This window comes from Gorilla gorilla, chromosome 8 (genome assembly GCF_029281585.2).
Source record: "Gorilla gorilla gorilla isolate KB3781 chromosome 8, NHGRI_mGorGor1-v2.1_pri, whole genome shotgun sequence".
Lineage (NCBI taxonomy): Eukaryota > Metazoa > Chordata > Mammalia > Primates > Hominidae > Gorilla > Gorilla gorilla.
The window spans coordinates 35,461,102-35,488,644 of NC_073232.2; the positions used below are offsets into that span (position 1 = coordinate 35,461,102).

The 27,543-nt window shown below is 40.4% G+C and overlaps 1 protein-coding gene across 1 annotated transcript in view; it reads left to right on the forward strand.

Annotated features, from left to right (window-relative positions):
- APBB1IP (amyloid beta precursor protein binding family B member 1 interacting protein) overlaps nucleotides 1–27,543 on the forward strand; it is a 131,179-nt gene that overhangs the window by 38,204 nt on the left and 65,432 nt on the right. Inside the window, exons 3-5 of the mRNA XM_019035439.4 lie at nucleotides 18,279–18,350; nucleotides 22,370–22,457; nucleotides 26,892–27,184. Of these exons, the coding sequence (XP_018890984.4) occupies nucleotides 18,279–18,350; nucleotides 22,370–22,457; nucleotides 26,892–27,184 (453 nt within the window). The remainder of the gene's footprint in view (nucleotides 1–18,278; nucleotides 18,351–22,369; nucleotides 22,458–26,891; nucleotides 27,185–27,543) is intronic.

Genomic DNA, 27,543 nt, shown 5'->3' on the forward strand with positions numbered 1-27,543 from the left:
ACTAAAAATACAAAAATTACCCAGGTTTGGGGGTGCATGCCTGTAATCCGAGCTACTTAGGAGGCTGAGGCATGAGAAGTGCTTGAACACCGGAGGCAGAGGTTACAGTGAGCCGAGATCGCACCACTGCTCTCCAGCCTGGGTGACAGAGCCACCCTGTCTCAAAAAAAAAAAAAAAAAAAAAAAAGTATGTTCTTGAATAGAAGAAATATGTTGTCACTATTTCTCCTTTTGGTTTCAGTGATTTTTTTTAATGTTCTGCAGCAATTTGTGGATTTATTTTGCAATTAGAAACAACTCACAAAACAACTACCAGTTCTAGTGTGGGCTGTGGTAGATTGAGCCTTTCAGAGTGTATGAAGTGGTGGTTTCACCTCTCCAGCGGCTGTATCCTGCCTTCTAAGCAAAGCCTGGAATTTGTGCTCTGCCTAGGGCTGATGCCCAAACCTCAGTGGACAGGCCTGGTTTTCATTACTCCAGTAATAAGCAAGTTCATTACTTCATTGCTTGGAATCTTTAGCAAATATCCCTTCTGTGCTCCTGGAAGTTAAAAAGCCATTTGACACTAATATGCTCATGCTAAGTAAAAGAATTTTACTAATCGCCCAGGAAAATCTTCCTTGCACTAGAAAATGTTCATCTTCCAGTTGATGTTGAATGTTCTCTCCACAAAAATAATAACTGAGGTAAAGCATTTGTTAATTAGCTAGAACTAAGCATTCAACAATGTACACATATTTCAAAACATCCTGTTTCACATGATAAATACATATAACTGTATCTGTTGGTTTAAAAAATAAGTTTTTTAAAAAGTAAAAAATAAATTGTCCTCCTTGCTGAAGCCAAATGAAAAATTGAGTCTAAAATATTTTGGGTTCTCCCACTTCCTCCTTCTCCATTTCCAGCTTGGAGTTGGAAGGAGAGAAAAGATTAATTTTTCTACATCATTGCTCAAAATCTTGTGATTACCAGAAAAGTTCCACTTCAGCCTGTTTATTAAGTAAGACATCTAGATCCAGGCATCTGTTTGCATCTCCTTTTTAACCAAGCTAAAGGTAGGTCTCAAGGCCATGGCCAGATCTGGACCTTGGCTTAACATTATCTGTTCTAGAGGCGGAAATGCCATCATGTCTATGAAGACATAACCCAGTTTTAGAAGTTTCTAGAAGCAGTGATGTGACAGACACCTCCCTCCTTTGAGATGAGAACGTGGCTCTATGAAAGCAGGTTTCTGTTTGACTCTCGCTGATGTGTCCGTGTCTTCCCTTGTTTTTTTCTTTTTCTTTTTCTTTTTTTTTTTTTTTTTTTTTTTTTTTGAGATAGAGTCTCACTCTGTCGTCCAGGCTGGAGTGCAGTGGTGCAATCTCGGTTCACTGCAACCTCCGCCTCCCAGGTTCAAGTGATTCTCCTGCTTCAGCCTCCCAAGCATATGGGATTATAGGCACCTGCCACCACACCCAGCTGATTTTTATATTTTTAGTAGAGACGGGGTTTTGCCATGTTGGCCAGGCTGGTCTTAAACTCCTGACCTCACGTGATCTGCCCACCTGGGCCTCCCAGGGCTGAGATTACAGGCCGGAGCCACCGTGCCTGGCCTTCCCTTGCTTTTTCTTTGTGTGGATTTGAGTACATGTCAGATGTGCTGTGTGTGTCTAAGTGTATGTTCCACCTGTGTTTTTCCTTCACACAATCCCAGGCCCTGATATGTTGTCTATATGGCTTATTTTCTGGAGCAGACAGGAACAGTGTAATGAAAGAGATCAGACTGGCGTTTAAATCCCATCCAGCCACGGATGTCCTGTGTGATCTTGGGCATGTCATTCGAACTCCTGACCACAAGCTCCTCATCTAAGAAAAGAGTGATATTATCTACCCCCACATGGTTTCTATGAGATTTAGACCAGATAATATATCAGCAGTACACAGGAGAGATAATATTTTTTTTCCTTTGCATAGTCTTTCCCTGCTACTGCTTTTCATTCTGCTCTTCTCCCTTCTTCCCCTTCTCTGTTTTTTGTTTGTTTGTTTTGTTTTGTTTTTTAACCCAGGACGAGTCAATTTCAAAGGCTGGTTCTGCTTCTTTTATTCTCCAGCTTTTCATTTTGAAAAGTTTCAAACCTTACACCAGTGCAGTGGTTCATGCCTATAATCCCAGCACTTTGGGAGGCCAAGGCCAGAGGATCGCTTGAGGCCAAGAGTTCAAGACCATCTTGGGCAAGATGCTGTCTTTATAAAAACTTTTTTTTTTTTTTTGAGAGAGTCTCCCTCTGTGGCCCAGGCTAGGGTGCAATGCCACAATCGCAGCTCAGTGCAACCTCCGCCTCCCGGGTTCAAGCTATTCTCCTGCCTCAGCCTCCCGAGCAGCTGGGATTACAGATGCCTGCAACCACACCTGGCTAATTTTTATATTTTTGGTAGAGACAGCATTTCACCATGTTGGCCAGGCTGGTCTCAAACTAAAAATTTTTTTAACTAGCTGGGCATGGTGGTGTGCACCTGTAGTCCCAGCTACTTGGGAGGCTGAAGCAGGAGGATTGCTTCAGCTCAGGAGTTCAAGGCTGCAGTGAGCTATGATTGCACCACTGCACTCCAGTCTGTGTGACAGAGCAAGACCCTGTCTCAAAAAAAAAAAAAAAAAAAAAGAAAAAGAAAAGAAAAGAAAAGAAAGGAAAAGAGACAGTTTTAAAAAGTTTTAAAACTTAAAAAAAGTAAGAATCATGTAATGGACATGCATGTACCCTTCACCAAGATTCACTCATTATTTATATTCTGCTACATTCCTGCTTTATTTTTTTCACCATTTATCTCTTAAGAACAAAGACGTTCTGTCTTTGTTACACAATGCATGTATCACAGTACAGTAAATGTACAGTAAATGTGATCATGTTCAGTAAATGTATGTGATTTAATACTATATTCTGATATATAGTCCATATTCAACTTTTCCAATTACCCAACAATGTCCACTTTTCTGTTTTTATTTTTATTTATTTATTCTTTTTGAGACGGAGTCTTGCTCTGTCACCCAGGCTGGAGTGCAATGGCGTGATCTCAGCTCACTACAATCTCCGCCTCCCAGGTTCAAGAGATTCTCCTGCCTCAGCCTCCCGAGTAGCTGGGATTACAGGCATATGCCACCATGCCTGGCTAATTTTTGTATTTTTAGTAGAGGCGGGGTTTCACCATATTGGCCAGGCTGGTCTCGGACTCCTGACCTCAGCTGATCCATCCACCTCGGCCTCCCAAAGTTCTGGGATTACAGGTGTGAGCCACCGTACCCAGCCCTACTTTTCTTAAGAGTCCAGACCAGTAACTTTGTTCATTTTGTAGAATATTCCTCAGTTTGGATTTAGCTGATCAATTCATCCTGATTTTGGTAGCAGTATTACAGAGGTGAGGCTGTGTCCTCAGGGGATTGCATCAGTGGGGCACACGATGTCACATGGTCCCATTATTGATAATTCTAAGTTTGATCATTTGGTCAAAGCCATGTCCACCAGATTTTCTCAATTAAAAGTATTTCTTTGATAAGTGTTAAGTAATAGTTTTCATATAGTTTTACTTCTGAGTCTTGTTGTGCATTTTGGGGTCATATTCTCATTTCTTCACCTACCCTGGAGTTTAACTTTGCAGAGTGGAATGATACTTCAAGTGAATACCATGTTCTCCAACCATCTTTCACCTAGTGGTTTATTCATTCATTGTTTATTCTTGCCACCCACCACGGTGGTTGTAGAATTATGTCTTTTGAAAAAATTCTCATTGTCTCTTCTACTGCTCTCTCTTAAGCTGTTAACCTACTTTGCAATACTTTTGAAGATTTTTCATGACCAAGGTAGGCACTATGCTTAGCAACAAAACACAAAGGCGAATAAGACGGCCTCGACTCCTGCCCCTGTGGAGCTTGAGTGAATATACCATGTTTCTAATTTTTTTGAGTCAAGGTCTCACTCTGTCACCTGGGCTTGAATGCAGTGTTAGATCACAGTTCACTGCCACCTCAAACTCCTGGGCTCAAGTGATCCTCCCGCCTCAGCCTCCCAAGTAGCTAGGCGCGTGCCACCACATCCAACTAACTTTTTAAAATTTTTTGTAGAGACGGGATCATGCTGTGTCGCCAATGCTGGTAGTTTTTTTAATTTATCCATTTATTTAACAAATAGTCACTCAGAGTCTATCATGTATTTACATTATTCTATTTACTGAGAATCCAACAGTGAACAAAAACAGTGAAATCCCTGCCCTCACCGGGCTTACACTGTAGTTGATGAGCGGGAAGAGAGCATAATTAGAGAAAGCAGAGGTGGTAGAAAGAGTTGATTTTGAAATAGGTCAGGGCTCAGTAATGAGGAGACATTAAAGCAAAGACCTAAAGGCAGTGAGAGAACCGCTGTTTGGGTGAGTAGGGAACAGGTGTTCCAGGCAGAGAGAAAAGCATGAGCGAATGCACGCTCACAGGGTTCGAGTTACAGCTGGGAGGCTCATGTGAGCAGAGCACAAACAGAGATAAAATCCAAGGGGCCAGTGAGTGGGGCAGGAGGATGGAGGCGGTTGAGAAGGTAGCTGAATGTGTGAATTAGAAGGAGGCGTTTGGGGCCAGGCATGGTGTCTCATGCCTGTAATCCCAGCACTTTGGGAGGCCAAGGCAGGTGGATCACTTGAGATTAGGAGTTCAAGACCAGCCTGGCCAACATGGTCACTACTAAACCCCGTCACTACTAAAAACACTAAAATTAGCTGGGCGTGGTGGCGCATGCCTGTAATCCAGCTACTCAGGAGGCTGAGGCAGGAGAATCACTTGAACCTGGGAGCTGGAGTTTGCAGTGAGCCAAGATTGTGCCACTGCACTCCAGCCTGGGCAACAGAGCGAGACTCCATCTCAAAAAAAAAAAAAAAAAAAAGGAAAAGAAAGAGGCACTTGGGCTGGAGATGTGCTTTGGGGGTTGGCAGCATATGTATGGTATTTAAAGCCCTAAGAGCACCTAGGGAGTGAGTGTAGACCAAGGCTGAAGAGAAATGAGGTCAGGAAGGATGAGGAGGAACCCACAGAGAAGGCTGGAAGGAGAAGCTGGTAAGGTAGATAGGGATGGAGCCAGAATCTCTGGGGCCTGAATCTTACACAATTTTGGGAGGCTCCCTTTTAAAAAGAAGGGATTTTTTTCTACCTGGGGTGGGAGATGAAGTCTCCCTTTAAAAAAATACAAAATTGTCAATGAAAAATTAAGGACAAGAGGGAATATTTATTTAGAGCCAAAAAGGAAATCACAATGAATGACCAATTTTTAAAAATTGACATATATAACAAACATGTACATGTACCCATGAACCTAAAATAATTTTTTAAATAAAATAAAGAAAAATATTTAAAATCATGTCTGGGATAGGAGACAGCAATAATTTATAGAGTGTATTTGTTATTAATTACTAGAGATCACTGAACCCAAAAGGACTTAACTGTGATACTTTACTGTGAAAAAATAGTTTTCACCGCCTAAAATGAAACTCTTTATTTTACAGCATTATTAAAATATGCAGACATTTGAAAAAAAACAATAAAAATAAAAATTGACATGTAAGTATATATATCTAAAAAGCAACATTGTAATCTTTATGATGATTAAATAACTTGCTGATGTATTTTTCCTACAATTTTGGTTGCATATTCTTTTACCTTCTCTTCCTATAGGGAATAAATTTGAAATACAATTTTCTGTATAGGTGATTTAGTGTTTCCTTCAGCATGGCTGATCAAAATTAATTTTTAGGATTGAGAGTTGAGAAGAAGTTGACTTTCGCTTGACAGCTCTAGATGGTAATGCCTCCTCTGTAACTTCCTCTGTGGTTTCTAGCTCTGGCGGTACTTCTTGCCAGTGAACAAGGCCTCAGAGAAGTGCAGCCTTTGTTCTTACTAACATGGCACCCCGTGGCATCCAATGGCCCAGGCGACAGCTGGACTGTTTGGCCAGGACCACAGAACCATCAGTTCCCACCACCCTCCCAAATCCTGAGCTGGAGCTGGGGGTGACATAAGGTAGCCAGGAAGCTTGGATCAAGGTGACCCCGGGCAAGGAGCAGAGCAGAGCGTTTCCTTCAGATCTTCTCCTTGGATTGGGACATGAGATCTAATGTCCACAAAATGCATCATGGGAGGGCTTTTGTTGGACTCCAAGTAAAGTGGAGATAGTGCTGGCAGTCGCCTGACCCCACTCCAAGCCCTAGGAACCCTGACCCAGGTGACCTCCCAGCAACAGAACAGTGTTGTGTTGTGTGCTGCTGCTGGGGTGCCAGAGGAGACATGCGGCATCAGAAGGGTCCTGCAAGTGAGAAGCCCTGAAATGTAAGCTTCTTTGTTGGCTTCAAGGTACATTGGCCTCTGTGAGGAGGAAAACCAGGAAAGAAAACTGTCAGGAAAGCCAAGTGAAGAAAATATTTCCAGGAGGGAGTGATCAATAGTATTAAAGGCTGTATAAGATGCTGACTGGGAACTAACCATTGGATTTCACAACAGAGAGATCATTGGTAATCTCTTCTTTCAAAATAATTTTAATATTGGAATGGTTGAGCTGCTGCTGCTTTTTTTTTTTTTTGGTAAACATGGGATTTCCCCATGTTGCCCAGGCTGGTCTCGAACTCCTGGGCTCAAGTGATCTGCCTACCTCGACCTCCCAAAGTGCTGAGATTACAGGCATGAGCCACCATACACCACAGATTGTTGGTAATCTTGACACACAGTTTGGTGACATAGTACAAACAAAAGTCCAGTTGAGGTAGATTCATGAGAAAATAAAGACAAGTAGGGGACAGTGAATAGACCCAACTATTCACAGGACTTTTGTTTCTAAAAAGAAATGTTCGTGATTTTTATTTATTAATACAACATGATAAACAGAGTATTTTCTATTTGTGTCTCTTCAAAAAATTCTAAATTGCATTGTCCCTCTGGTTTTAGGTCACAGTAGGTCCTAAATACAAAAGCAGTTCCCCATTCCTTATATAGACACTCAAAGTAGAAAAAAAAAGGGAACTTAAAATAATCTAGAGACTTGGCACTCTCTTTCCAACCCGTGGGCATCCAAGTGAAACTAGTCTACAACTTGTCTCCCAGAGCTGGAGGCCAGACAGACAGATGGAAGTGGGGATGTTGGGTTCATATGTGCTGACCTCTGTTGTCCTGTATCAAGTGTTCTTGCACTTGAGTCCTGGGGAACATTTTTGGGTGTTATTCAGTTCTCTCACTTTTTTCTAACTGAAGCTTGACTTAGCAGAGTGTCCCCACCTTGACCCACCCACTTATTTCCAAATTGCTTTGATTTTATGCAAAACATAAATTTTTCACTAACTTTATGGTTTGCATAAAATCATAGCAATTTGGAAATAAGCACATTTAAAAATTGTATCTTTTATTTTTTGTTTTGTTATTTTTGTTTTTATTTTTTAATTTTAGAGACAGGGTCACACTTTGTCACTCAGGCTAGAGGGCAGTAGTGCTGTCATAGCTCACTGTAGCCATGAGCTCTTGCGCTCAAGGGATTCTCCCACCTCAGCCTCCTGAGTAGCTGAGACCACAGGTGCGCACCACTACGCCCAGCTAATTTTTTTGGCAGAGGGGATAGAGATGGGGTCTTGCTATATTGCCCAGGCTGGTTTTGAACTCCTGGCCTCAAGTGATCCTCCCACCTCTGCCTCCCAAAGTGCTGGAATTTCAGGTGTAACCCACCACACCTGGCCTAAATCATATTTTTTAAAATGTGGTAGCCCATCTCATTACGTGTGTGTGTGTGTGTGTGTGTGTGTGTGTGTGTGTCTTTACTGCAAAATTCTAAGACTTTTCAAAGCACTCTCTTAGTATTTTTTTAAATTACTGAAATAAATCATTTCATTTAATGATTAGTTTTTTATTTAAAATGTTATTTACAGGTAACTTTTGCCATGACAATATTGCTTACAAAAGGACCTTGTTGTCTTGGCTGTTCCTTCTGTGTGACCCTACCTATGTATATACACATGTCCATATGAATTTCGTTTGTGACTCACTGCATATTAGTCTGAATTGATCATATGACCACAGTCATTGTCCTTTTGATTCAGTAACTACTTGCTAGCCTATTAAGATTTTCACCGATCTCAGGGGTACAGTGCAAAGTTGGTTAAGTTGGCCCAAGAGGTTTCTTCACCTTAGTTCTCTGTTGAGTGAATTATTTGATATAATCCGTAATTTTAGAGATGCTTCTGTTTCCTGTTTTACGCTACACAGAAGCCTCGGCTTCCCCTTTCTCCTCCCCCAAACGTTGCAAGAACCTTTAACCATATGCTGTGTTATTCTGTGAACCACTTCCTCTTGATAAAACGCTTTCATTGCATTTTGAAAAAATACAACACCAAAGGAATCAGGTAAAATTCAATATTCTAAGTTATTTTCAATCACACTGTACACAGGTGACTTCACAGTTTCCACCAGCATTTGCAAGCATCCGAATTCTGCAGTGCATATTTCATCCTAAGGGCAATCCCATTCATAAGCTTTTTAAAATTTTTTTCTCCTCTTTTGTATCTGTAGTTGTAATATGTCTACTGATTTATTTCCTAGAAAAAAAAATGTTGCCAGATGATTTCTAATTAAAAAATAATAAAAATATCAAAGTAAATTGATACTTGGAGAGCCTCAGATTTTTGAAACTTATTTCTCATCAATTCCAGTTCTATTTTAGTTTTGGCAATCTAGTAATAAACTCAAAACACTGTAGGGTAAAAAAACAACAGTCCCTGTAACTCCAGCACTTTGGGAGGCTGAGGCGGGCTGATCACCTGAGGTCAGGTGTTTGAGACCAGCCTGGCCAGTATGGTGAAACTCTTTCTCAAGTGAAAAAAAAAAAAAAAATTAGCTGATCATGGTGGCCGGTGCCTGTAATCCCAGCTACTTGGGAGGCTGAGGCAGGAGACACTCTTGAACTGGGAGTTGGAGATTGCAGTGAGCCGAGATCACACCATTGCACTCCAGCCTGGGCAACAAGAGCAAAACTCCATCTCAAAAAAAAAAAAAAAAAAAAAAAAAAAAAAGCAGTCAATACTAGGATACAAACATTTTTCTTTAACTGTCTTTAACATAGAAAGATGTACAGTATGCAGATAAATTCATTGAAGAGAAGAAATACAGCTGAGGAAAACCCACACAGAAAAATCTTCCAGAAATTTGTTTAAGCCTCCAATCATGTCTGGGATCAATAAATATTTGATGACTGACTTACTTTGTGTAAACTCGATCGATTTACTTATCTCTGGATGCCTCAGTTTTCTCATCTAAGATGAATATAAAAGTGTTTTCATTTCACCTAGGGTGTGAGGATGGATTTAATCAGTCAATGCACGTAACGCACCAGGACAATCCCTGGCATGGAATGAGGACACCTAATAGTTATTTGCTGTTATTTTTATTATTATCAGGCAGGTAGAGAGCAAGGGGAGATTTCTCTCTCTCTCAACCCCAGCCATGCACAGAAGCAATTGAGTGAGGAGTTTTCTTCTTGATAGACAGACAGGTAGCAACTTCTCCAGTTAATACTGAAGGCTAATTCTTACCTTCCTGAACTTCATTGACTGTGACACATTTTAATAATTGCAAAGTCATTTTTATACCTCCTCTGTTGTTTCATTTTTTTTATCATTATTTATTTTGAGCCAGGGTCTTGCTCTTTTGCTCAGGCTGGAGTGCAATAGTGCAATCATGAGTCACTGCAGCCTTGAACTCCTGGGCTCAAAGAATCTTCCTGCCTCTGCCTCCTGAATAGCAGGGACTACAGGCGCATGCCAATATGACTGGCTAATTTTTTTATTTTTTGTAGAGACAGGGTCTTGCTCACAAATATTCTGTTTTGTCTTTTCTTTTCATTCTCAGTGCTCTGAAATTTTCATTCTGTTATTGGTATTAGTATCTTAATCCAAGTAAGGACTAAGCATAACTAAAAGTACAGCTGAAACAGTGAAATTTGCAACCTTTCAAATTAGCTTAGACAACCCGTGAGTTTGTAATATCTTAATACGGTGCTATAAGAAATATAAGAAAGCAGGGTTTTGACAGATAAGCTCCTTATAAAAATGTAAATAATATGAGTTTCTTCATTGTATTGACACTTGCTGCCACCGAAAACATCAACTCTGTAAACCCAAAACTTGATAATCACAAGAAGAGAAAAATCTTAACAACTTTTTTATTTCATGCAGAAGTTGTTAGGAACACTTGTTTGTTTTGTTTTGTTTTGAGATGGAGTCTTGCTCTGTCGCCCAGGCTGGAGTGCAGCACGACCTCAGCTCACTGCAAGCTCCGCCTCCCGGGTTCAAGCGATTCTTGTGCCTCAGACTCCCAAGTAGCTGGGATTATAGGTGCGCACCACCACGCCCAGCTACTTTTTTGGTATTTTTAGTAGAGACAGGGTTTCACCATGCTGGCCAGGCTGGTCTCAAACTCCTGACCTCAGGTGATCCACCTGCCTCGGCCTCACAAAGTGCTGGTATTACAGGTGTGAGCCACTGCGCCAGGCCTTTTTTGAACTTACATGAAAAATAGTGTATCCTTTTATTTGTTTTCTGTTTTATTAAAAAATTCCTATATAAACAATTGTATTATTACATATTTCACTTAATATATAAAATAGTATACTTTTATGACTAAATCTTTTAGTTTTAAGTGCATCAAATAATCCCTTAATTTAATACCATTCTGCTCAAAATTCAGTTTCTAGCATGAAATTGTAACACATTATTGTTATAACAAAGGGGTACACATGAAATTAGTTTTATGATGTGAATTAAGAAATAATTAAGATAGAAAACATAAAGTGTTTTTATTTACTAAATAATGATTAACCTATTACTTGAAATGTTAACTGACTTTAGATTGAATTAGAAAAGAAGAAAAGTCATTGATACTGTCACTCAAGTTGCCTCAAGTTGCATGGTAGTTATCAAAATTTTTCTCAAGGCAACTAAAATTTTTGGTTTGAAAACTGATTCAGGCCTAAATAGATGTGAGCCCCAGTGAAAGTTTTGTTTACCAACAAGACACATCTGTGTAAGTATCAGTATTTACTCACCTGGAAATAGCATTGGAAAAAGAAACAGTGTTATAGTGAATGAGGTTCCACAAACCTGTACCTATAACAACAGCTTAGAAACAGACTGTTTAATGGCTCTGATAGTTCTCGGAAACATGTTATTTGGCAATCTCTAAGGACTGCCTGGCCCTGGAATGTGACATTTCTGAGTGTGTCACACCAGGAGCCATGTAGAACATGTAGCCAGTCAAGTGAGAGAGAACTTTCTATGAGGCTTGAGATCTGGACTCTAGCCCAGTTCTTCTCATTAGTCTGGGAAGTTACTTAATCTCTCTGGGTTTCCAACGACGCATTTCTGAACACAAACATCAACAAGATCTGATTCTTACTTAATAACAACTCCCAGTTTTCTAAGAGATTCTAAAACGATAACAAAAAGAGTGTGATTCAGTGTGGCAAATGCTGATTGCAAATTCATGCCAAGTATTTTTGGCTATTTTGTTTAGATGTCGCAACAAGCCTAAGAATTAGGCATTATTGTTTTCCTTATTTTATAGACAAGGAAACCGAAGTCCGGGGAGATTAAATACCATGTCAAGTTGGTTGTTAAGGCCAGAATTTACTGACATGTTTACCAAGTGCAGTAGACAGCAAATCTCTGCTGGGAATGAAGAAACCATTGAAGTGTTAGCATGATAGCTGGATTTTGAATGATCAGTAGGATTTTATGAAGGAGATATGCACAGAGGAGGATATTATTTAAAGGGAATAGCATATACAAAGACAAAAAGAGTTCTAAAAAGCCTGTTCGGAAAACATCAAGGGTCCTGAGGCCAGGCCTGGTGGCTCAAGCCTGTAATCCCAGCATTTTGGGAGGCGGAGGTGCGAGGATCACTTGAGCCCAGGAGTTTGAGACCTGCCTGGGCAACATAGCGAGATCCTGTCTCTGCTAAAAATAAAATAAAATAATGTAAAAAATATATAAATAAATTAAAAAATAAAAGGCCCCTAATGGGACAAATTAGGAAGGACTTTGAAAGACACGCTGAGTGCCTGAATGCTCTCCACTTCATCATAAGCAGCCAGGAAGACTTTTAAACAGGAGAGTGACACATTCACATTTGTATTTGCAATTTGCAGCAGCGGTGGTGGTGAATATTGATGGGGACTCTGGAAGGCTGGAGGCTGGGTGAGCTGGTGAGGTGTCAACTGTGGCTTGATAGAGAGAATGAAGGCAAGGAGAAGCCTTCTACAGGAAAAGCCAACAGATTCCTCGACCGACTAGATGGAAAAATGGGAGGAGTAAGGGACTATGCCAAGGGTTCTAAGTCAGACTGATATGTGACTAATGGCCTTTTACCAAGTTAAGGCGCATGGGAAGAGAATGCATGAAGGGGAGTAGTGAGTCGGAGCTACTTAGAGGGAAATGCCTGGGGGATGTTGAGCTGGCTGTGTTTAGGCAAGCTACTCTGACCGATGCAATAAAGGCCGCCCTCATCCAGGTCCAAAATTCCAGATTCCATGGCTGGAATTGCTGATCTTCACGGCATCCCAAACTGCATGCAAACTGAGTTAAATGTGTGAGATTAACTCTGCCGTCGATATAAACATATGTCCTGTAAACCATATGCATCACAGTACTTAGGATAAATGTTCAAAAGACATAGTTTTGAAATGTATCCAGGTGGAAAAGAGAAACGATTTAAGGATTGAAAAACTGAAGCCTAGAAATATTAAGCATTAGGGAAAATTTCCTTGTCGTTCAAGGAATCTAAGGGAAAGTTTTAGCCTGGGCAAGCGGCTTCAACCGCCTCACCCCTCATCTATCCAATAATAACAATAATAATCACAAAATCTAGCTGATTTTGTAGTATTTCCATTTCTTTTTCATCAACAACTTGTGGTTCTTCCCAAGACATAAAATGAACTCAGAAGTGACATACTCACAGAAAGATTCTAACTCCACCCAGTCACGATGTGAGCATGGCTTGTTTGCAATGCATTGCTTCACTGTGATAACTCCACCCCAGCTCTTTCTGGCTGCTAACCCAAATAAGACTTTTAGCTGTCAGGGCTGGGTGTTTTTTTTTTTTTTTTTTTCTCTCTCTCTCTCTCTTTCGATCTTTATTTTGACCTTTGGAAAATACCACACGTACATATAGGCACAGCCCTATTTTCTTACGCTTGTGTGTGTGTACACTGTATACATGTGTATAACTCTTGTCTGTCCATTTCAAAAATAAGGTTTTCTTGCAGGGAGATCAATTATGTAATATGACTGAATTTACAGATTAATAATTTTTGTTAACAAACTGCCCTGAAGTCAAATGTCTTTTTATTTTCACCGTGGGTGCAACTGTGATCCATTCACAAGCAAGTTTACTTATGACTGTACGTTCCAGCACAATTTTGATGTTGGCTCCACTTAATAACTCAGTAACAGACTCTGGGGGAAAGGAATGAAAGGGCAGGGGAAAGGGCAGGGGGAAGGATTTTCACCAGATGAATGCAGGGAGAGGTCACGAGAATGCGCTGTTGTTTTGAGTTATTTCCATCTTAGGTGGATGATTCACCGTGGCACGTCATTAACCTGTTATATAGCAGTGGTGTGCACAGCCTGAGAAACGAAGGCCTTTGGGTTCAGTGGGTTTTTCTGACTCATCGATGTCACATTTCCAGACTTTATTTTAGTGCTTTTCCAAATTTAAGGGTTCAGGAGAATGAATCAATGGCAAGATTCTTGTTACTTAAATTATATTTAATTCCTATAAGCTTATTGTAATGCTAGTTGGCAGTTTTGAGGTCAGCAAACAAATCTATATTTATTCTTATAAAATGGATTACTCTCATAAAAAAATCTGAAATGTGTTAACGCCAATAATTACTCTTAACTTTTTCTGTTAATAATAATTCATCTGAAGGATTCCTTTATTTTCTCACATTATTGTACTCAGATAGAAAGAAATTCACATGAGCAGTTCTGGAATTTTATTGTTTTTTCCATTAATTTCCCCTTATTAAAATAACAACTTAAAAACCCATGACAAGATTTTTAATACCATATTAGTTGTTTTGGGAGACAATTTGTGAAACCATGGAGATAATATCTACTTAAATACTTTCTGCCATTTTGTAGGAATTTTTTTTTTTTTTTTTGAGAGAGTCTCGCTGTGTCACCCAGGCTGGACTTTGGTGGCACCATCATAGCTCACAGCAGCCTCGACCTCCTGGGCTCAAGCCATCATCCCGTCTCAGCCTCCCAAGTATGTGGGACTACATGCACGTGCCCCCACACCTGGCTAATTTTTTAATTTTTTGTACAGAAGTTTCTCTATGTTGCCCAGGCTGGTTTCAAACTCCTGGCCTCAAGCAATCCTCTCCCCTCGGCCTCCCAAAGTGCTGGGATAACAGGCTTGAGTCACCATGCCCAGCCTTGTAGGAAATTTAAAGAAAGGAGGATATGATTCAGATACTTTGTAAGCAACTGTGTGGGGATAAAACCCCATAGAAATGACTCCTCATGCTGACTTCCCTTATGAACCAGGGGCGGGGCCCACCTGCAGCCATCTTCCTCTCTTCTAGCTGCCATAAACACTTTTTTAATCCCAACAATACACACAAAATAGGACAAGGATCTTCCATCATCCGTCACTGATGCTGTGTTTGATTCCTCTCTGACTTTCCCTGCACACATAGACCTAGACCTTCGGTGTTTTTCTCACCTGTTGCTTCTATACCTGGGTGCTCACCTGCCTGCTTTGTGTGGTCTGACCCTCAGTATTCACTGAGTGGCTTCCTTGGATTCAAACACACACCTCCTTGTCCCATGTGTATGTACACCTGATTCTTTGGGATGCATCTGCCACTAAGAAATGTGCTAGTTCAATGGAATCTAGACCTCTCTTAACTAAAGACCCCTTCTTGTACCCTCTCAATGCCTCCTGGCCAACACAGTTTTACAACTTCCCATGCTCCTGCAAGACACCTCCTACACTGGACGCCAGATAGGGCACTAGAGAAAATTAATACATCACATAGCAATTCAAGCATCTGTCCTCCAAAATAAAACATGCAAAACTTAAACCTTGAAAAGATGGTGGAATATGCTCAGTGACCTCTAGCTCAAGGTAGTTTTTGTGTTTCTCAAGAGGGAGTGACTATAAGGAGGGCAAAAGAAAAGTCACTGCAGGGAGCAGAACATTCAGATGGAAAATGTTCTCAGTCCTGTTTGGCGAGGGTGATAAGGTTATGTAGGAGAAGAAAATAACTTTTTTCTTCTTAAAATAGGGAAAAGGGGAAATATACGATGGAAAAATTAAGCAAGAAGATTTCATTATGTCAGATTTCCTAAATGATAAACGCAAGATAATTGTTGAAGATAATTTGGGAAGATTAAGTGCTAGCTTTGCAGGGTGGATATTTGGAGGATATGGACTGATTCACGCAAAATGATTTTACAGCCTCATCTGTTCTGATTGCTCAGCGTCAATGCTATCCTGGGTGCTAAATGTTGCTAATATCAACTCTGGCTTATAGAACAGCTCTTGCAACAGAGTTAGTGCCAGATAAGTATTATTGTTATCACCATCATCATCATTTACATCACTTCACTTTTAAGAATTGTGATATTTTAAAAATCATTTGGCTGGGTGTGATGGCTCACGCCTGTAATCCCAACACTTTGGGAGGCCCGGGTGGGTGGATCACTTGAGGTCAGGAGTTCAAGAACAGCCTGGCCAACATCATGAAACCCCATCTCTACTAAAAATACGAAAATTAGCCAGGCATAGTGGTGGGCGCCCATAATACCAGCTACTCAGGAAGCTGAGGCAGGAGAATTGCTTGAACCCAGGAGGCAGAGTTTGCAGTGAGCTGAGATCAGGCCATTGCACTCCAGCCTGGGAGACAGAGTGAGACTCTGTCTCAAAAGAAGAAGAGGAAGAAGAAGATCAATGGAGTCATTTTTAAGAAAGCAAAGTTAGTGTGACAAAGCTTATTTCATAGAAATATTTAATAAAGAGACTAAGACACCCTGATTAGCTAAAGCTATTAAAAATAAAAATATGTGACTGCTAAAATATTAAAGTCACTTAAAGGGTGAACTATAAGTTTTCAAGATAATTTATTCAAGGAAAGATAGATTTGCCTCCACTTGGCCTATTTCAGCCCAGTAGTTTATTTTAAATACACACATGAAGAGATAATAGTATTATGTTTATGATTTAGAAAATATCTTTATGGGCCAGGCGTGGTGGCTCACACCTGTAATCCCAGCATTTTGGGAAGCAGAGGTGGGCGGATCACCTGAGGTCAGGAGTTTCAGACCACCCTGGCCAACATGGCGAAACCCCGTCTCTACTAAAAATACAAAAATTAGCCAGGTGTGGGGGGGCATGCCTGTAATTCCAGCTACACAGGAGGCTGAGGCACGAGAGTTGCTTTAGCCCAGGAGGCGGAAGTTGCAGAGATGTGAGATCGCACCACTGCACTCCAGCCTGGGCGACAAGAGCAAAACTCCATCTCAAAAAAAAAAAGAAAAGAAAAAAAGAAATAGAGTATCTTTATCTTTTAGCACTGCATTCTGAAATATTTATGGAAAAATAATATTTGCTTTAAAATATCTATTGTAGGAAGATATAAATGGAAAAAGATCAGTCCAGTTGAAAATTATTAAAGCTGGACAATGTGTACATGAAACTCATTATTCTCTCTGCTTTTGTATATATTTTTAATTTCCATATAAAAAGAATGAGATACAAATGCATGCATGTACAAATTCAAGTAAATATTGTGATTTGGCTTAAATAATACATACTGATTCCCTACACCCACCAGACTTCTCGGTATGAGCTATAATTGGCATTAATCTTACAGTGTTTTAGAGCATTTTGAAATGTCCTTAGAGGCTGAGCAAGATGGCTCAATCTTGTAATCCCAGCACTTTGGGAAGTCGAGGCGAGTGGATCACCTGAGGTCAGGAGTTTGAGACCAGCCTGGCCAACATGATGAAACCTCGTCTCTACTAAAAATACAAAAATTAGCCGGGCATGGTGGAGGGTGCCTGTCATCCCAGCTACTCCAGAGGCTGAGGAAGGAGAATTGCTTTAACCTGAGAGACGGAGGCTGCAGTGAGCTGAGATTGCACCACTGCACTCCAGCCTGGGGGACAGAGCAAGACTCCATCTAAAAAAAGAAAAAAAAGAAAGAAAAGAAAGAGAGAAATGCCCTTAGAAATTGTCTGCAGCAAATTCCTCATGTTACAGATGAAACAATTGATTACCTTTGCCAAACTACATAATGCTAGTTAAGTGGCTAAAGGACTAGTAATGTCTCCTAACTTCCCAGCTTAGCCTTGCCAAAAATGTCAGGAAACAGAGCAGCCAGTTGCAACTCACAGTGCGTCCCACCCTATTTTGTCGCAAACTTTTCCTCTTCTTGGGCAATTGCTTCATTTGGTTTAGGCAAAGAAAGGTTAAAATGTAAAAAAATGTTTTCTTTCTATCTCTTTTCACTTGGCAGGGCTGCCATTTAAGTTCTAAGGGTTTGCCCACCAGTACTTCTAAATAAATTGTACTAAAAACTATTATTTCAGAAATATCTTTTGAAAGCAGGGAATTATTGGGTAAATATGCTTAATCACTCCTCACATCATTTTTGTGTAAGGTTTTTTTTTTTTTTTTGGAGACGGAGTCTCACTCTGTCACCCAGGCTGGAGTGCAGTGGCGCAATCTCGGCTCACTGCAACCTTCACCTCCTGGGTTCAAGCGATTCTCCTGCCTCAGCCTCCCGAGTAGCTGGGACTACAGGCACGTGCCACCACACCCAGGTAATTTTTGTATTTTTAGTAGAGATGGGGTTTCACCATATTGTCCAGGCTGGTCTCAAACTCCTGACCTCAGGTGATCTGCCTGTCTCGGCTTCCCCTAGTGCTGGGATTACAGGCGTGATCCAGCCTGTTTCTTTGGCACCAAGAAGACTAGTTTAGCCTGGAAAAATTCAACTGTGGCTCTGAGGCATTTCCCAGCGTTTGGCACAATCTTGGATCAAGCAGATTGGATAGAAGCCAGGCATGAAATTTCAGGCTAACATGAGCCTTCCTCTCAATATAGTCCTCTCCCAACTTAGCTGCCCATGGATATGGGGCTCTTGGGGGAAAGAGAGGGATGCAAAGAGTATCCTAGGATCAGGCTTTTATGACACTGCTAATATCTCAGTTTCTTCCTTTTTCAGATGGGTGAGTCAAGTGAAGACATAGACCAAATGTTCAGCACTTTGCTGGGAGAGATGGATCTTCTGACTCAGGTAAACTTCCCTTTTTAACTGGCAAATTAGAAAACAAAAATAGAGTTGCAGAATTTCATTATAATATGACAAGGGAGCTGTCTTTTTTAAAATCCTGATATCGGGGGAACCAGCCCCCGATATTTCAATGTAGGTTCTTTTCTATTTTCCCTAAGTGTCGGCGGGTCTGAGAAATAAAGGGAAGAGTACAAAAGAGAGAAATTTTAAAGCTGGGTGTCCAGGGGAGGCATCACATGTCAGCAGGTTCCATGATGCCCCTGAGCCATAAAACCAGCAAGTTTTTATTAGCAATTTTCAAAGATCAGGGAGTGTAGGAATAGGGTGTGGGTCACAGAGATCACATGCTTCAAGGGCAACAAAATATCACAAGGCAAATGGGCAGGGCAAGGTCACAAGGTCAGGGAGAAACTAGGATTATTAATGAAGTTCCATGCCCTGCTGTGTGCGCATTGTCATTGGTAAACATCTTAACAGGGTTCAAGAGCAGAGAACCAGTCTGACTAGAATTTGCCAGGCTGGAATTTCCTAATCCTAGCAAGCCTGGGGGTGCTGCAGGAGGCCAGGGCATGTTTCATCCCTTATCTTCAACTGCATAAGGCAGACACCCCCAGAGCGGCCATTTTAGAGCCCCCCCTGGGAATGCATTCTTTTTCCCAGGGCTATTAATTATTAATATTCCTTACTGGGGAAAGAATTCAGCGATATTTCTCTTACCCGTTTTCGGTAATAAGAGAAATATGGCTCTGTCCTGCCCGGCTCCCAGGCAGTCAGACCTAATGGTTATCTCCCTTGTTGCCTGAACATCACTGTAATCCTGTTCTTTTTTCAAGGTGCCCAGATTTCATATTGTTTAAACACACATGATTTACGAACAATTTGTGCAGTTAACGCAATCATCACAGGGTCCTAAGGTGACATACATCTTTAGCTTACGAAGATGACAGGATTAAGAGATTAAAGACAGGCAGGGAAATCACAAGAGTATTGATTGGGGAGATGATAAATTGTCCATGAAATCTTCACAATTTATGTTCAGAGATTGCAGTAAAGACAGGCGTAATAAATTATAAAAGTATTAATTTAGGGAACTAATAAACGTCCATGAAATCTTCACAATTTATGTTCTTCTGCCATGGCTTCAGCCAGTCCCTCCATTTGGGGTCCCTGACTTCCCGCAACACCCTGAAGATTGGCAACATTATATAGTTCTGATGTAATGGTGACAATGATGGGTTAAAGAAAAAGCTTGTTCCTGACTATATTCTTTTGAGTTCAGTTAATTTAATACATTGATTAGACATACATCAAGCTCATAGTATCCAAATATTTACCAATAAATAGAGAAATTTACCCCCAAGTTTACTATCCTACAACCACCAGCGCTGAGCCATTTCCCTGTGGTTACTTCTATAAAGACTCACTAAGAAAATATTACCTTTGTTTGATTTTGGGGTTTTCTTGAGAGACAGAGTCTCACTGTATTGCTTAGGCTGGAGTGCAGTGGCACAATCACGGTTCACTGCAGCCTCAACCTCTTGGGCTCAAGTGATCCTCTGGCCTCAGCCTCCCAAGTAGCAGGGACTACAAGTGCACGCCACCACACCCGGCTAATTTTTTTTTTCTTTTATAGAGACGAGATCTCACTATGTTGCCCAGGCTGGATATCATCTTTAGTAAAGACTTTTTACCAACCCTTGAGGAAATGCTACATTTTAAAGAACTAAGTGGGAGTTATGGTGACCTCATGATTAAACTGTAAGAACTCAGTACCCTCAAAAGAATGTGAAAACCACTCAACCATAGACTGAGAAAAAAGCCCCTGGCATCAAGATCAGATTGACTCAGAGGTCACTGAGCCCCACTGTCAGCGCCACTATAGCCTGGCAGTTGTAGGGCCAGGGGCCCTAAGTGGCAGGGGCCACTAAGCCAGGTTACAGTCAGGTGGGCTTTAGAATGTCTTAGAGTGTGCTCATAAATGAGCCTTTGACTAATAAGTTAATCAGCTCATCACTTTTCTGCATAAAATATCAAAAGAAGAATAAGCCAATATTCCTAAATAAGATAGGGATCTTCAAAAGCTTTCTAAAAAAATAAATGAATAGTCTGTGTTTTGAAAGACTATTTATTTTAGGAAAAAATAAACCAATTCTAGACCGGGCACAGTGGCTCACACCTGTAATGCCAGCACTTTGGGAGGCCGAGGTGGGTGGATCACAGGTCAGGAGTTCGAGACCACGCTGGCCAATATGGTGAAACCCCATCTTTACTAAAAATACAAAAATTAGCCGAGCGTGGTGGTGGGTGCTTGTAATCCCAGCTACTCAGGATGCTGAGGCAGGAGAATCATTTGAACCCAGGTGGCAGAGATTACGGTGAGCCGAGATTGTGCCATTGCACTCCAGCCTGGGCAACAGAGTGAGACTCCGTCTCAATAAAAACAAAAACAAAAAATAAACCAATTCTAGTTAGCATCTACTTTATATTCCCAATAAGATTCAGAAAAGTTTAGATTCTATGAAAGAAGGGATAAGATACAAGACAGTTGGCTTAGAGGAAGGGGTGCTGGTTAAAAGGTGTTAGGATGGCAACCATATTTCTTTCTTTCTTTTTCTTTTTTTTTTGAGATAGAGTCTCACTCTGTCACCAGGCTGGAGTACAGTGGCAAGATCTTGGCTCACTGCAAGCTCCGCCTCCCAGGTTCAAGCGATTCTCCTGCCTCAGCCTCCTGAGTAGCTGGGATTACAGGTGTGCACCACCACACCCAGCTAATTTTTGTATTTTTAATAGAGACAGGGTTTCACCATGTTGGCCCACATGGTCTCTATCTCCTGATGTTGTGATCTGCCTGCCTCGGCCTCCCAAAGTGCTGGGATTACAGGTGTGAGCCAATGGCAACCACATTTCTTAAGATGAGGACTGTTTTCTCCTCCTATGGTGGAGGAGAGTTTAAGTGAACGTGTGTGGTCTCTCTGTACCCGTTCCCTCATTCCTGCAGCCAGTGGGGGAAGTGTTCTGATGGGTCAGAGTCTGGGATTTTTGCAGGACCACATTTAAGTATTGTTACTGTAAGGCAAGAACAGGAAAGAGGCTGGGCATGATGGCTCACACCTGTAATCCCAGCACTTTAGGAGGCCAAGACAGGAGGCTCACATGAGCCCAGGAGTTCAAGACCAGCCTGGGCAACATAGTAAGACCCCCATCTCATTTTTGTTAAAAAAAAAAAAAAAGAATAGGAAAGAGTCCCCTTTTAGTCTCTTGGACCTGCCTTCACACAAAGCCCTTTTGGTTTTTGCTATTTCTTTGTTGTGGCCAAGTGGATGTAGTCATAGGTTTGCTTGGCTAAACAGCCCTGCCAACAGGTAGGTTCTCAAGATTGTAGGCTAAGGAAAAATTTTACTACGACAGACTGCATCCTCAAACAGCTTTTTTCCTCCAAGTAACTGGATATTTCTTTCTTTGATGTAATGACTTAAGTCATTACAGAATTTTATATATATAATATATATATATAATATATAAATATATATATAATATATAATATATATTATATAAATATATATATTATATATAATATATAAATATATATAATATAAATATATATTATATATTATATAAATATATATATTATATATAATATATAATATATATATAATATATAATATATATAATATATATATTTATATTTATATATATATTTATATATATTTATATTTATATATACTGTGTGTGTTCACCATTACAAGAAATTATGTGTTCTTTATAAAAATTAACTACCTCATTATCACTGCTCTCAGTTGACGTGGTCTGTTTCAAGATCTTCCTTCTAGAATAATTTTTAAGCTGTAATTTTCTATAGGGGAAAAATACATAAAACATTTTCAAGTTACCATACGGTTTTCAGAGAACATACTAAGGGAGAAAATGTGTAAATAATATGTGGTTTTTGACTTGCTGAGTAAAGTGTGCTACAGAAATGTTTGTATCATGAATAACTTTGATGGGGGGATCTTTTTTCACAGAGTTTAGGAGTTGACACTCTCCCTCCTCCTGACCCTAATCCACCCAGAGCTGAATTTAACTACAGTGTGGGGTTTAAAGATTTAAATGGTAAGCATAACAATTTCTTTTCTTAAGTAATTCAAAATCATAATGATGATTCAAATCAGTATGAAACTATAATTTGAAAACTAAATTAAAGGAACCTAAACATCATGATAAATATTGTTAAAATCATGGATTTCAGACTGGGTTTTACTGTGTCTGGATTGAATTGAGAGAGTCAAGAAGATATTTTCACCAATAATGAAAGGGAACACCATTCTGCATTTGTGAAAAGTCTCAAAATAATCTTGTGTTTTAGAGTAACGGGAGTTTCTTCTTATTACTAAGCCCATAGAGTAACAAGGGGTAGTATATAAAAATATTAGTAAGGAAATGTCCCTTCAGTGATAGAAATCAACTATTTCATAATGATTAATAAATATGAATAGATACTTCATATTTTATTTAAAATATTTTTAAATTTATATATGATATATACTTATATGTAATTTAGTCTACTTGACATTTTTTCATTTTTCCTGAACTTGTCACTTTATTTTATTACCAAAAATCTCTCAGCCATGCATGATGGCTCACACCTGTGATCCCAGCACTTTAGGAGGCCAAGGCAAGAGGACTGCTTGAGCTCAGGAGTTTGAAACCAGCCTGGACAACATGGCAAGACCCCATCTCTACAAAAAATAAAAAAAAAAAATTAGCCAAGCGTGGTGGCATGTGCCTGTGGTCTCAGCTACTTGGGAGGCTGAGGCAGGAAGATCAAGGCTGCATTGAGCTGTGTTTCTGCCACTGCACTCCACCCTGGGCGGCAGAGTGAGATTCTACCTCAAGAAAATAAAAAAACAAAACAAAACAAAACAAAAACTCTGTTTATTTAAATGGAGACATCTTTAGGCCACGTGCTATTCATATTATAATAAGTCTTGAGGCCGGGCGCAGTGGCTCACGCCTGAAATTCCAACACTTTGGGAGGCCAAGGCGGGCAGATCACAAGGTCAGGAGATCGAGACCATCCTGGCTAACACGGTGAAACCCCATCTCTACTAAAAATACAAAAAATTAGCCTGGTGTGGGGGCAGGTGCCTGTAGTCCTAGCTACCTGGGAGGCTGAGGCAGGAGAATGGTGTGAACCCAGGAGGCGGAGCTTGCAGTGAGCTGAGATCGCGCCACTGCACTCCAACCTGGGCGGCAGAGCGAGACTCTGCCTCAAAAAAAAAAAGTCTTGAAATAATCACTTTCAAATTAGTGAGAACTCCCTGCAACTCTGGAAAAAGATATCCCAAAGACTTGCTGTGCCTACCAAAAATGTGAAAAGCAAATAGGAGAGAAGTTCAATTACAGAAATCCAGAATTCCAAGTTTTATTTCTGTCCTTCTCTGGATTTTTTTTTTTTTTTTCAGGCAGAGTCTCTCTCTGTCACCTAGGCTGGAGTGCGGTGGTGGGATCTCTGCTCACTACCACCTCTGCCCCCTGGGTTCAAGCGATTCTCCTGCCTCAGCCTCCCGAGTAGCTGGGACTACAGGCATGCGCCACCATGACCGGCTAATTTTTGTATTTTTAGTAGAGACGGGGTTTCGCCATGTTGGCTAGGCTGGTCTCGAACTCCAGACCTCAGGTGATCCAACTGTTTCAGCCTCCCAAAATGCTGGAATTACAGGTGTGAGCCATGGCACCCAACCAGGATTTCTTTGTTTCTATCATTTCTAGTAGTTTTGTAGTAAACCATTAGGTGCCAGTGACTGTTTCTTGATAAATTATAATATACCTCTTTTGATTTTCTCTTTTTCCTACACTTTTTTTATGTGCCACATAAATTTATTATTCCTGCCAGTCATTTCCATTAAGATGGTAACATTCATGAAGTTTTTTACAAAAGCAGACCAGGCGTGGTGGCTCTTGCCTATAATCCCAGCACTTTGGGAGGCCGACACTGGTGGATCACTTGAGGTCAGGATTTCAAGACCAGCCTGGCCAACATGATGAAACCCCATCTCTACTAAAAATACAAAACTTATCCAGGCAAGGTGGCGGGCACCTGTGATCTCAGCTACTCGGGAGGCTGAGGGAAGAAAATCGCTGGAAACCAGAAGGCGGAGGTTGCAGTGAGCCAAGATCATGCCACTGCACTTCAGCCTGGATGACAGAGCAAGACTCTGTCAAATAAATAAATAAATAAGTACATAAATAAATGCTATACACTTTTGTAAAATTATGATTGCAATAGATAACATATACTTGCACATATGAAAAAAGCAAATTTAGCCTCACCAATTCATAACAGAGACATGCTTTATAATCAGTTCAATTAAAATTAAAATTTAATCAATATTTCAACTTAATAGTAGTCATCTCAACTAACGCTTTCTAAGCACTAACTCAGTGCCTGGTATCACAGTACTGACAATGATAGGAGCAATGATACCCAGCAAGATATAAACATAGTGATATTACACTAGAGTAATAAGACACTCTTCTCATTAAGGAATCAAGATGTACACATGTGGCCTAATTTGGATACAGGACAAGACAATTAAAAACTACTGCTATGTATGGAAAATTAAACTTGTATGGAATTAGATTAAGAATAGATTTGTTTTGTCTTCCCTTTAAAACACTGCTAAAACAAGTTCAAAATATTTTGCCCAGGCTGGTTGCAAGCCTGTAATCATGCTTGTAATTCCATCACTTTGGGAGGCCAAGGCAGGAGGATCACTTAATCCCAGGAGTTTGAGACAAGTCTGGGCAACATAATGAGACCACTGTCTCTACAAAAAAATTAAAAAATTAGCCAGGCATGCTCGTCTGTGCCTGTAGTCCCAGCTATTCGGGAGGCTGAGGTGGGAGGATTTGAGGTCGAGGCTACAGTGAGCTATGATCCTACCACTGCACTCCAGCCTGGGCAACAGAGGTTGCAATGAGCCGAGATCATGCTGCTGCACTCCAGCCTGGGTGACAAAGCGAAACTCTGTCTCAAAAAAAAAAAAGAAAAGAAATTATATATAAAAAAGGCTTACAGTAAAATAAACTGTTTTTACACATTTAGGAAACCCAAACTTTAGTCCAAGTACTGTAAACTAGCACTATTAGCATTACTGCAATATGCTGTGTGACATTTATGATGATGATGTCTGACAAAGCTTATTTGTTACTGAGTAGGCTTTATTCCAGCTGCTCCCATTTCCTCAGTCTGGTTCATCCTATCTATAGCAGCTAGAATTCTCCTCATGGATCACTTCCTTCCTGTCCATCCTTTGTTCATTACATTCACCATATAATGTATGCCTGATCATCAAAGTACTCCACCAAGACTACTCACCAACACCACCCCAACTACACCACATGATCTAATCAACATTCAGGATCACACATCTGCTCTACCATAGTAATCTCACACCTGGAAGAAATCCTAAGGAGATCTCTCCTCCCTCCCTCTCGCTCTGAAAATTTATGTCTTTCCTTTCTTTTAAAAGTTAACTCCCAGCTTACTGTCTTCATTAAGTTTCTACCATTTAATCCCATAATTTTTTAACTCCTTGCCACCTATGGTGTTTTAATTTCTGCTATTTATCATTAATGGCTCTTGGCTGGGCACAGTGGCTCATGCCTCTAATCCCAGCACTTTGGGAGGCTGAGGTGGGAAGATTGCTTGAGTCCAGGAGTTTGAGACCAGTCTGGGCAACATGACAAAACCCTGTCTCTACACAAAATACAAAAATTAGCTGGACGTGGTGGCATGCACCTCTAGTCCCAGCTGCTTGGGAGGCTGAGTTGGGAGGATTGCTTGAGCCTGGGAGGCAGAGATTGCAGTGAGCTAAGATCACACTATGGCACTCCAGCCTGGGCAATAGAGTAAGACTCTGTCTCAAAAAAAAAAAAAAAAAAAAAAAAAAAGAAAGAAAAAAGAAAAGAAAAATTTGCTGTATCTCTGAATATGAAGTTTTCTACAGTTAGGTGGTGAGGCTATAGAAGCTCCATCTTCACCCCAAAGTCACAGGCACATTAAATCCCCATTGGTTGAAATCCAATTTCTTCTAAATAGCAGCAGTACTCTCTTTGCCCTCCAAATGCTTAGGGAAAACTCCCCTTCCATCCATTTCCAATGCTCCCCACTCTGCTACTTTTCTAAAACTCTAAGATGTTACATTATAGGATTTCCTACTTAGGCATCTATTCATGTGCTTGGATTTGACTTTATAGCTGGTATGTCAGGTGCCCCAGTGTAGAGAACACATTTCCCCCAATATTTTTTCTTGGTGTTAGAAACTCACTCGGATTAACCATGCAACAAATGCAGCAACAGTTCTTTTAGGAATTCCTATGCTTGTGCTATTGAATTAAAATATTCTCAATCTTCACATTATATCATAACCAATCAAGATAATGATTCCTTTCTACTCAAATATTGTGCTTAAAAATTATCTTCTTTCAGTTTTTCCAGATGCAAATAGGTTTTTATACCATTAATGTGATTTTCCCTACTAGAGTCCTTAAATGCACTGGAAGACCAAGATTTAGATGCTCTCATGGCAGATCTGGTAGCAGATATAAGTGAGGCTGAGCAGAGGACAATCCAGGCACAGAAAGAGTCCTCGCAGAATCAACATCATTCAGCATCTCTACAAGCATCAAATTTCAGTGGTGCAGCCTCTCTTGGTTATGGAACAAATGTTGCTGCCACTGGTATCAGCCAATATGAGGATGACTTACCACCTCCACCAGCCGATCCTGTGTTAGACCTTCCACTGCCACCACCACCTCCTGAACCTCTCTCTCAGGTAAGTATATGGGACCTGAGATGGCAGGAACATCAACCTCTGCTACCTATCACTGATGTTCCTTGAAGTGATCATTACATTCCTAAGTTTGTACATCCAAAGATCTGAGATACTAAAAAACAAAGATACAGAGCACGCTCATTGCAAAGCTAGAACCCTCCGTAAGCAAGCCACATGGGTGTGTATCAAGAATGTATTAGGGCCATATTCAGGATTTACTGTAGTTTGCTTAAAAAATATTTGTATGCAAAAGCTCTTTGATAAAACTCAATCTTTTGGGGGAAATGTTTTATTAACATCATATTGAAATGTGGAACTGATTATATATTTCCATGTCCCTGTTCTTAGCTCAGTACATA